The 11913-nt window shown below is 36.7% G+C and overlaps 3 protein-coding genes across 4 annotated transcripts; all 3 read left to right on the forward strand.

Annotated features, from left to right (window-relative positions):
• Positions 1-16: 16 nt before the first annotated feature.
• LOC108561624 (ankyrin repeat domain-containing protein 12) lies at positions 17-4476 on the forward strand. The gene is made up of 6 exons (XM_017919649.1): positions 17-233; positions 300-575; positions 631-897; positions 2383-3152; positions 3211-3702; positions 3762-4476. The coding sequence occupies exons 2-6, from the start codon at positions 308-310 to the stop codon at positions 4395-4397; spliced, it is 2433 nt and encodes an 810-aa protein (XP_017775138.1). The 5' UTR covers positions 17-233; positions 300-307; the 3' UTR covers positions 4398-4476.
• Positions 4477-5653: 1177 nt separating this feature from the next.
• Positions 5654-7955, forward strand: LOC108561621 (deformed epidermal autoregulatory factor 1). Its single transcript, XM_017919645.1, has 3 exons — positions 5654-6702; positions 7324-7700; positions 7759-7955. Exons 1-3 carry the CDS (start codon positions 5988-5990, stop codon positions 7939-7941), a joined length of 1275 nt encoding a protein of 424 aa, XP_017775134.1. The 5' UTR covers positions 5654-5987; the 3' UTR covers positions 7942-7955.
• A 324-nt stretch (positions 7956-8279) lies between these two features.
• Positions 8280-11424, forward strand: LOC108561622. 2 transcript variants are annotated; one of them, XM_017919647.1, is made up of 7 exons: positions 8280-8288; positions 9936-10082; positions 10135-10278; positions 10344-10542; positions 10599-10839; positions 10897-11077; positions 11138-11424. In XM_017919647.1, the coding sequence occupies exons 2-7, from the start codon at positions 9936-9938 to the stop codon at positions 11345-11347; spliced, it is 1122 nt and encodes a 373-aa protein (XP_017775136.1). In that variant the 5' UTR covers positions 8280-8288; the 3' UTR covers positions 11348-11424. The 2 variants fall into 2 exon arrangements, with proteins under 2 accessions (XP_017775136.1, XP_017775135.1); XM_017919646.1 differs by lacking the exon at positions 8280-8288 and adding an exon at positions 9837-9855.
• Positions 11425-11913: the final 489 nt, after the last annotated feature.

Below are 11913 nucleotides of genomic sequence, written 5' to 3' on the forward strand. Positions count from 1 at the left end.
GTTTTTTTTTTGAGAGGACCGTCTGCTGCTACCGTGACAAGTTTTTGGTGTCGTATAAGAATTTTGAATGAAAATAATATCCGCTGTGCGGACACAAGTGGTGCGAAGTGCGAATGCAAATTGCGTTCACTTAAATGTGCTAATAGTTTTAACCATTCAGTAACCAACGAAAAGCTATATTTTTAGTGCGTCATTTTGCGCGCGTATCCGTTTCCATGACGATACATTTCTAGGTTAGGAAAATAATAATACCATTTGAAGTGTTTATGGGATGTAAAGGGTTGCTTCATCGTGTGCAGCAGATGAAATGCCTTCGTTTGTGCGTCCCAAAGGCTCGAATCCTAGCAGGAGTCCAGCTGTCACCCCAATGTCTGAAAGACAACAATTGGCGCTTCTGATGCAAATGACTTCTCCAAATACTGATGCTGGCTCCAGGAGTCCATCAAGCGCTAGATCAAGGGACAGAAATGAGAGAGGTGAGACGCCCTTGCACCTGGCTGCAATCAAAGGGGATGTGGAGCAAGTATCCAGGTTGCTGGGACACAGGGCTGATCCAAATGTAGCTGACTTTGCAGGTATTATACTGTACTCAAATGGGGCTCTGGGTTTTCTAACAAGTTTGCTTTGAAGGTTGGACACCTTTGCACGAAGCTTGCAACCATGGTTGGTATGAAGTTGCCTTTCGCTTAGTCCAGGCTGGAGCCAGTGTCAATGCAAAAGGACTGGACAATGAGACACCATTGCACGATGCAGCTATTAATGGACATATGAAGTTGGTGAAGTTGCTTGTGGAAAAGGGTGCTGATGTCCATGCAAAGAACGCCAAGGGCAAAACACCTGTGGATGTAGCCGCTCCTGCTGTTGTATCTCTCCTCAATCCGTCGATGCCTGTAAATGGTGAGTTACTGTTACAAAACCAATTTGCAAAAGTATTTTTAAATTTGTCCTGTACGACATGTTGCCTACATGGAGATTAATTTAAAGATGGCGCCAAGTCTTTGCGAGCAAGTAATGCCAAGCTAATGGAACGTAATTTCCCTGAAACTGTACTATCTGTGGATTAGTGATTATTATCAATTCCGTTTAGAAAGTCGACCGATCTGGATATGTAATATGTACTGTGTATGCAAATAACCCCATGTCCGCAGATTCGGTTCAAGGATATGTTTGCTCAAAATTCTAGTCTTCGGGGTTGATGCTACTTGCAAGAAGGCCGTGGTAGGGATGGCAGCATTAGATTCGCAAATGTGTTTGTGAGAGTGCGAGTTTGTTTTATATATACTATATGTATATACATCTATATACCTATAGTATGTAGATGTACAGACATATATAGTATATATATATTTTGGATGTGTGCGAAGTTGCTGGACGGTTTCTTATTGTTGTTCAGTTTTATTGTAACTTTTTGTTTGTGGGCAATAGCCGATAGTGGTCGTGCAAGTGCACCAACACTGTACAACTTCCGACCGGCTTCTGACCTGAGATGCGACGGGCATCCCAGTTACACAAAGGTATGTCGACGGTTGTAATGGACGATGGCTAAACACACATGAAAGAAAACAAGGAATCTCCGAGTGCTTCGTATCAGTTCCCTCATTGCTACCCATCGCTGTTGTCGCCTACAGTTCTTTCATTTACTTTTATTTTTTATTCTGCGTTGCTTACTGTACATTACACTCTTTGGTGCGTTCTCTTAGTATTTTCTTTATTTATCTAATGGCTCTGCTAGTTATGTATGCATCTTGATTGGCATCCACTCTTATATTTATCTTTATTTTATACATTTTTTTTTTGTTAATTCTATTACGTTCTTTGTCCTATTTATTCTACTCTATTGAATGTTGACAAAGGCTGTATATGTTTACCAATTGCCGTGTTTATTTGTTTAGATATTTACAGTTTATAAACCATAATTGTTAAGAATAAGCTTCATACGTTTATACTTAGTTTTAGTTTTTTATTACATGCAATAATGATATATAACAGTAGTAGAATGCAAATTATGAAAGAATGCAATCAATAGCACATTTTAATTATTATTATTCAAAATGGCGGCGAATAGAACTTAAGTACATATTTGAACATCATAGAAATATTTACGTTTCTGAAGGAAATTTTATTTATTTTATAAAATATAATTTGTTTGGTTGTTAAATTATATTTCCCTTTTTTTAATTTAGATGCATTTTATGTATATTAAGTACTAATGGTGATGTGTATAATTCGAACATTTTTATTGACACTACTGGAATTGGGCCGTGACTCATGAGTACGTCGTATGAATAATTATGGTTTATAAACAGTAAATTTGCATGAATCGATAAACGTGTCGTGTGTAAGTAATAATGTACTGATCGAGTAAATATGTTTTCATTTTAGAATCGAGTGTTTCGTCGCGTTTGCAGCCTCGTTCGAGGGATGAGAAAAAAGTTACAGACGCAAGCAATAAAAAGCAATCCGGCGACGAAACCATGGAGGGACCAAAACCTAATGAAGATGTGTACGAATTCAAGGCGGCTAAAGAGACCGAATCTCCTGATCATGCTAAGTCATCAGTTGACGGTGATCAAGAAAACGTAGAATCTGCCGATCAGCCGCCCGGTTCTAATCAGAATCAAACCGATGATAATAAGAGGAGTTTCAATGAGATGAATGAGCCTCTGGAGGAAACGGATGAAGAGAATAAAAGGAAAAAAAGGAAAGAGGATGTTAATAAAGACAGCAACATCAAGGGAGGAAATCAGCAGAGGACAGCCGCTCAAAATAAAGGGCAGAACAGTAAAGCTGCATCGGGGAACAAAGCGGGAGCCGTGAATGTGAGTAAAACTGCGGATAGAAAGAGTCCTGTGGATAGTCCGAAACCGGCGAATGCTAGTAGCGATGCCGAATTGGAGGATGGGAAAACTGATCTGAAGGTTCCACCGTTAAAGATTGTAATTCCGCAAAGTACAGCCAGTGAGCAGGAATCAGGGCAGAGCAGGAATGGAAAAAGCAGTTCTCAGAGATCACATCAAGCTTTGCCGTACGTCGTACCTAGCAACAGCGAAGGAGAGAAAGAAGGAAACAGCGGCAACAACAGCCCCACGGACGCCGGCGGCAACAAAGAGGACAAAAAAGAAGGGAACGTCGGTAATGGAGGAGATGACCAGGTAGAAAGATTCAGCATAACATGTTAACAGTTATATAATAAGTAACCTTTTCTTGTAGCGAACAAGTGGTCATCATCAACGAGTGTTGCGCAGCTCGCATCGTTCCGGTACGCAGGGGAGTGCAGACAGAAGCAGCAACAATTCCAGTCCGCAGTTGCAACGATCCCATTCCCCATCACCTTCCGCATCCCCTGCAGCAACTTCAACAGCCAGTGCTACCAACGTGAATAATGATTTACCGGTTACCAATAGTGGTGCGCAGTCAGGTTCTTCAGCTACTTCTGCAAAATCCTCTGACATACAGCAACCCTCTGCTAACAGCGACACGGAACCTTCAACTTCTTCAGGCGGTTCGTCGTCAACAACGGCGGCTTCAACCCCCGCTCCAGTTGAACTGCATCCTCGAAAAAGGAAGATGAGACCCAACAAAGATGCCTCCATAGTAGCCCAAAGTCATGACCCCCCAGAACAACCCGCAATATCCGAAGTACATCCCCATGAACAACCCATCACAAATTGCTACCAATTATTTCTGAACATTCGTACACAGGTAATTATTATCTATACATAATTACTGTGAGCAGCCAACTGACATTTTATTAATTGCAGATTGCTAGAAGGAGGAAGGGTCTATTTCCTGTGCAGCCTAAGCCGCCCCAGGGATTTAAGGATTATTTAATGAATCGCTGCACTTACGTTTTAGCTGGTACCTCGCCGACATCTCCGAACATAACGTACCCTATTAGTCTCCAAGCTCAGTTAAAAGATCTTTTTGGTGAGCAGGAGAAAGAAAGATACAAACTACGAATGCAGCACGTAATCGAGAAGGAAAAGTTAGTGCTAAGTGTGGAGCAGGAGATTCTGCGGGTGCACGGACGAGCCGCCAGAGCTCTGGCTAATCAAGCACTGCCGTTTTCTGTCTGCACCATTTTGAAGGACGAAGAAGTTTATAATTTGATTACTCCAGAGCAGGAAGAGAAAGATCGTAATGCTAGATCACGTTATAACGGACGGCTTTTCCTTAGTTGGTTACAAGATGTTGATGACAAATGGGAGAAGATTAAAGAACATATGTTGTTAAGACATCACAACGAAGCTGAATCGTTGTACGCAGTACAGAAGATGGATTGGGAATGGAAAATGAAGGAGCTATCATTATGCGACGCGAAAACAGTACCCAAGATTGAAGAAACGCACGTTCCGATGGTGCACGTTAGCGACGATTTTGATCTCTTACCTGCTTAAATGGTGTTTAACTTTATACATACTGAATATGTATATAACAATAAGAAAGAAAGTGATATAGTCTAATATAATGTATATTGTAAACAAATTTATATAAATGTATTAAAGCTTCTTGATATGTGTATATTTCAAGATAATAGATAGATATTTCTATTTAAATTTAAAAAATGTCTTATTGGTTAATCCCTATTCATCTATTTCAAGTCCTTTAGTAAAATTTAACTTTCTTATCGAAACCATAATTGAAAATGTATAAATAAAATGTAGATTTGTTACAATGATTCATAATAATAATATTTATTGCAACAATAATAAAAATAATAAGTCAAGTGCTTCAAAGGGATATTGACCATAATCATAAGTTTTTCTACTTCATTATATAAACATCAAATCTATTGTAAAAAACCAGGAAGCACTTATCACCAATTATCTCAAGGTCGGTGAGATTGATATATATTAAATACGTACATACAAGTGGTATTTAAATATTTGAGTCTAATATAAAGTCGAGGAAATTAATAAAAAAAAGTATACAATAAAAAAATTGTGTAATGTAAAAAAATACACAAAAAGACGGAGCAAACACCAGCAGGAATATAATGGTTATATTAAAAAAGATGTATTAATGGAGTATTAGGGAACGAATTCAAAAGTAACGGTAGAAATAGTTCGGTTTAACATAACTCCATGTTTTCTTTCATATATAACAATACATTTGATGGTGCGTGTGACTGGCGTGATGAATTCAAGGTTGTGAAGAGGCTTTAAAAGGATTTCTTATAAATGTATGTACAACAATAGTTATTTAGAATGGAACAAACAGGATCAGGAATTGTGGAACTTAAGCAAATAAAATGGTTGAATATGGAGTATTATAAGATACATACACAAATAATCTGATCAAGAAAATACATGTATTGTTTATTGTGAATCTGCTTAGGCAATTAATAAAGTCTAAAATTATAAGTAAAAGTATACGTTCATAGAACGAAATAAAAGATTGTGTAAACTGGAGAACAGATTGATTTATGAATAAATAAAAGCTAGTTCGAAAAGTTATGCGCGAGTTGCAGGTAATAGGCCCCATCTATGGTTAGACTCTAATATTTCTAATCAGATTTGTAGATTTAGTTGCCTAATATAAGGCATGCAAATTATTTTCTAATAATTGCGGAAGCGAAAAAATTGCAGTTAAAATTCGATGCTGCATTTTCAGAGATATACTGGTCAATTGGACAGTGACGAAATAGTGTCGCCTGTTCCATTGATGAATGGGTATGTAGAGGACTTCTTGTTACTGCTTTTCGGTGTTGTAAGACTATTAAAAAGGGGTGAGTATTGCGAAGAATTGATGGTTGGATGCAGAAATGGTGGAGTGAAAATTTCAAATTTGGTGGGTGTCATGCGCATTATGGGGCACGCCGCCCCGTGCATCGGACATGTTTGCATTCGACATCCGGCAGTCGTTGTTCCCCTTATGGAGGTAGCGTCGCGGCGAAGATCTACTACTAACGAGACGCGCATCCCGTCCTCGCGAAACCACCGAACCATCTTGGAAAAAACCGCGTCCAGTTGGCCATATTTCGGCAGATGGAGACCCCAAACTCGGAAGGTGTCGTCCTACCGGACATTTCCGAAGCCGAACACCTTGCGAACGAGCACGATGGCGGCGAGAACGGCGGCGACAACTCGGTGGACAATAAGGACCACATCACCGTCCAAACCGTAAGACATGGAGGAGTTCCTGTCACGTTACCCGTGGGTTCCCTCATCACGTCCACCTTCAACGTCATCTCCTCGGATCAGCTGCCTCACTTTAAGCCCATGCTCTGTGTAGACAATAATGGCTACATAGCGACTGATGGCTCCGGCGGAGAGCTTAAGACGATTGTCCTCCAGGAGGAGGTATCCTCCGGCAATACCCCAGTAGCCGTCTCCGCAGTTAACATAGGCTCTTGGAGTGAGTCAGCCAGTCTACCTGTGCTACCCATCCGATGCAAAACCACATCAGCTGAGTTGCATAAGAACAGATTTGGATCAGGGGGCAGAGGTAGATGCATCAAACTTGGAACTGCTTGGTACACGCCTAGCGAGTTTGAGGCGCTCTGTGGGAGGGCTTCTAGTAAGGACTGGAAGAGAAGCATCCGATTTGGAGGTAGAAGTCTCCAGACACTTATTGATGAGGGTATAATACTTCCCCATGCAACAAGTTGCACATGTGCAGCTTGCTGCGATGATGAAACAGCCACAGGCCCAGTCAGACTATTTACACCATACAAAAGGAAACGAAGAAAAGAAAATGAAGGTAATTATACTTACCAACACAATTATATTTCACATATCAACACATATAGAAGTTTTCATATTATGTATATCTAATTTGAGACCTACAGCATTTCAAACAAAAAAACAATAACATAACAACACTTTATATAACTTTCAGCATACTTAGATTTTTCAAATATACAAAAGTTCCATTACAAAACATATATTTCTTAGCTATTACTCATTTCCTCAATTTGATAATCTAAACCATGACTTCATATATAAATAAATGCTTCTTGCATATAATAGACAAGATTTCCTATAACATAAAATATGTATTATGAAAAATGTGTTTTAGCACTCTTTATGTACAGAAGGAGAATATTGTGTATTGTCAGCAAATAACTTTAATAACAGTAAACCTGTTCTGACATTAAAAAGCATAAAGTACATACTAAGCAAGAATATTAAAGTTTATTTTGAAATTTAGTAAAAATCTTTTTATTATATCTAATTTAAAAACTCATTACTTAAGTAAATGTGTGATAAGTATTTTTAATCACACAAATTGTTATCTTGACTAATTTGCAATGTATGATTCATATTTAATTGTTTATTTAACAAATTTGTAAATAGGATATAAAAATTCTCGTATTTTCAGGATCAAATAAAAAACGGGAACACAGCGGGGATGATAGCGAAGATGGTCATCCTTCCAAGGAGGAGGCATGGCAGAATCTCGCTGAAGGATTGGACAGCAGTGAATACCACTTGATGGAACCAGTTGGTAACTCTGACCCGACGGCGATTTTAAAAAGATTGGAAGAAATATCGAATGCGATCGGACGTTTATCAAGTGAATTCAAGCGAGGCGTTGAGGAAGTCAAAGAAGTGATCAGTCGACAAACCGAGAAATTTCAAAGGGAGAAGGATTCCGCAGTGCTCGCTGCGAGGGTCGAAGCACAAGTTGCAGCCCTTCAGCCCGAATCCAATGATAATACTTTACAACCCTCCATGGACAATGAGCAACAGAAGAAGGTTTTTATAGTTTTACAAATTAACGTACATATCAAATTAATTGATCTTTTTTTCACAGTGCGCAAATTGTAATAGGGAAGCGCTGGCCGAGTGTTCCTTGTGCCGAAGGACTCCATATTGTTCGACGTTTTGTCAGAGAAAGGACTGGGGTTCCCACCAAGTGGAATGCGTTAGAGGTGTTGCCAATGATACGCAGCAACAGTCTATTATGCTCATCGTCGAAAGCTCTGAGCAACAATAAATATATAGAATTAATTTTATATGTATAAATACGATATACCATATATATATATACTGTTTTTATTTTAAGAATTTCTCTCTTCGACAATTATCATTTTTACTGTTTTGTTTTAATTTGAAGAAAAAAAATGCAGCTTTGTATTAGTACTTAAGTTCTTACATATATATATATTTTTAATTTCATTCTTAAATAGTTTTATACGAACTAAGTATTGCTGTTTAAAATTGTTATCAGCAAAATTGTGATACAATTAAGATATAAATACAAAACAAATTGTTATAAATTAATAGCATGCGCACAACAAGAATATTCATGTTATTATTCCTGGTTTTCTTTTATTACAGTCGGTATGTATATAGGGTTACGAATGGCAACATTTCTAATTGAAGGTTGATTAACTCTTCGTAACTTATTTTTTTTTAATATTTATATTTTATAAATTTTTGTTATTGTTGCTCTTCTAAATTCGACGAGTTTTTATTTTCTGGTAATTCATTATATCACCATAATAATAAACTATATATTTTGATTAATTGCAAAGTTTATGTTTTATTTTTTAATTATTGAGACAATTTTTTACAATCTAAATACGCACACAAAGTACATAAGTATTTGTATAATGAAGTACAAAGTATTTTTTATATAATGGAATGGGTCAATATTTAGTTTGCTATTACTTTGAAATAGAACTGGTTGATGGCAGATAATATATTCACCAAAGGGACGCCCTCAAACAAATGCTTGCAAATGCTATGTTTGGTTGCCTAAATAAATATAATAATTTTGATATCAATAGATGGAGCGTTGTTACGCATCATATTGCGTCTTCTGCATTAAGGAAACGGAGACTAATAACTTTGTAGAAATAACAATAGATGAAGATTTACAAAAATTAAACTTTCGACACACGGAAAACAAATAAGGCTTTGATTACTATTGTTTATTGAATGAATTATTATCAAAGTACAATTCAATTGAGATATAATACAGGAAATTTCAAAGGTATATCAATGGACGGTTATTGTATTTAAATATTCTAATGATTATGATATTGTGTATGAATACATTTACAATTAAAATGTTGCGTAGAAATCTGAAGAAATTTTAATTCATTTCAATATAATTGAATACAAATAAAAAAATTGGTGAATTTTGGTCAGTTTGCAGAAAATCCTCTTAACAAATGTTTGTATATTATAGATATAAAAAATAGGGCATAATTTAGGTAATAAACTAAAAATATGGTGGTGCGTCAGTTCATCATGAAAATCTTGATATGAATGAAGGAATCTTATCAAAATTCTAAGAACACTCTGTTAAATACTCGTGAATTTATCGCGTAACACAAATTGCCCTCTTCATCTAAAGAAATTGAGATTATTTCTATAATTTAATTTAATTCATTGAATTCAAACGAATTAATTGAATTCTGGATTAGTAATTGAAGGAATTACATAATTTGTGTTAAAAAAACGCAATTTTTCAAAAACGACCATTTTCTGAATATCATACGATAAGCATCAGTTCAAATCATGATGTAAACAATTCGAGGATTAACACTAAATCCTTCGATATCTCAGATACCAAAGTATAAATAGCGTATTAGAAATCAACTAAAAAATCCAATACATCTTTTATTTGCAATGGAATTAAAAGCGTTATAGAATTAATTCGATTGCTCGTTGATAAAGTTTTCCTACATTTTGTAAATCCGAGATTTGATTTTTTTATTGATGATAAGCTGTAATTCGTGGAATTAAATATTTGCAATGTATGGGAAATTTAAATAAATTATTAATCTGATTGTTTTCCTATCGACAGATAACAGTTTAATCTGCGGTAGCCAACATCACCTATATAAAACCATCCAACTGGTTTACGATTGTTTTAATTGATATTTGCGTATAGTGTAATGTAAGTCATTATTGTTGATCTTAATAATAATAATAATTCGAAAGTGTTTTGATTATTGTCTTTTCTTTTGTATTTTATAGATGAAATTTGCATTAGTTCTTTTGGGCCTTGCGGCCCTGGCTACGGCCGACGCGGCCAGTTGCGATCCTACAAAGTGCGTACTTCCGGATTGCAGGTGTCCGGGAACTGATATTCCCGGTGGCATGGACATCCAAAACATTCCTCAGGTAAATCAAAATCTATTGACGATAATCTTTAATCTTGTGAAATTTAATTTAGATGGTGTACTTCACCTTCGACGATGCCATCACCGCAGAGAACTTTGGAAAATACGAATCCTCCTTCTTCCACAGGAAGAACCCGGACGGATGCCCGATGTCCGCGACATACTTTGTTTCTCACGAATACACCGATTACAGCAAGGTTTGGCGATTCCGTCGCATGTTTGATTGTTATCAGCGAGAATAACAGCTTTATTTTTAACTAAGCTCCATCAATTGCACGCTCACGGACATGAGATTGCGTTGCACTCCATCACTCACACTTCGATGTCCGATTATTGGCGCAATCTTCCGGTTGAGGAGCACTTGAAAGAGTTCGGAGGCGAGAAGGTATTGATCAGCAAGTTCGGAAACATCCCCGAAGAGGACATCAAGGGCTTGCGTCTTCCGCTCTTGCAATTATCCGGTAATTTATGGATTGTGTAACATTGCAAAACATGGTTTTAACATTCCATTTTGTAGGAAACAACTCGTTCATCGCTGCTAATCAAATTGGTCTCAGTTATGATTGTTCTTGGCCTTCGAGGCAATTCGTCGAACCCGGTTTGTGGCCATATACCTTAGATTCTGGAGCTACTCACGATTGTCCTCTGGGTGATTGTCCAACCAATCTGCAGCTTCCTGGCTTCTGGGTCTCCCCGATGGTCATGTGGTTCGATGACATCAATGTCAGTTGCTCCATGGTCGATGCCTGCACTAATATGTTAGAAATATTCTGAAACATAAACAACCAATTTGTTATATTTATCAATAATTTCAGTCCTGACGATGTCGACGGTATTTTCAAGTTCATGTTGAGGAATTTCGAGTTGCAGTACAAAGGAAACAAGTCTCCATTCGGTGTTTACATGCACGCCGCTTGGTTCGGACAAAGGGCGAACGCTTTCGAAGCTTTCAACAAATTCTTAGATCATCTCGAGTCCTTGGACGATGTCTATGTGGTAATTCAATGAGAATTAAACGTAAAATGAACAATTCGCTACTTTGTTGCATGTTTTCAGACCAGCGTTGGTAGAGGATTGAATTGGGTGAAGAATCCAAAGAATCTTCAAAATCTGGACGACGTCTGGTCCAAGTGCCAACATACCTATGAGCCAGTTTGCAATTCGCAGGTTTGCAAATTGTTCAAAGGTGTAGAGGAGAGGTACATGACTGTTTGTGGTGAATGCCCCAACGAGTATCCTTGGTTGGAAAATCCCTTGGGAGATTAATCAAAAATGATATATTTTATTTAGTAAACAATTAGTATACTTAATGTAATAATACACGCACATATAGTAGACATAATAACAATAAATACTGAGAAATTTTCATTTTAATTGAATCCTTTACTTTTTATCATATCCACAATGTTTACATAAGATGTTTTATATGTTTGTTGAAGCTTACATGATTTATTATTTCTGAGAAAAAATAGCTTATAGAATCTCATGTATTACAATGTGAAAATAGTTTTGTTAAGTTTAAAATTTGTTCAAGACTAAGTGAATTATGTATACTAACATAGCGTAGTGGTTGATTGTACTAAAGTACAAAAATATCTACGACATTTACTTAAAAAAAGACTTTAATTGTATACAGTATACAAAATTAATCAATTCGAATTAAATTAAGTTTAAAACATTTAAAGTAAGAACTTGAGTTTAAATGTTCATATCAAGTTTGAATAAAAAGACACTTCAGTCTAATGAAAATGTTAGAAGTTTTATGTGGTTATTATGAATAAAAAATTAGTGGAAACTTAATGCAAGATAATACAATTGTACAAAAATAGTGG

The sequence above is a fragment of the Nicrophorus vespilloides genome, unplaced genomic scaffold, assembly GCF_001412225.1.
Source record: "Nicrophorus vespilloides isolate i.1.1-1 unplaced genomic scaffold, Nicve_v1.0, whole genome shotgun sequence".
Lineage (NCBI taxonomy): Eukaryota > Metazoa > Arthropoda > Insecta > Coleoptera > Silphidae > Nicrophorus > Nicrophorus vespilloides.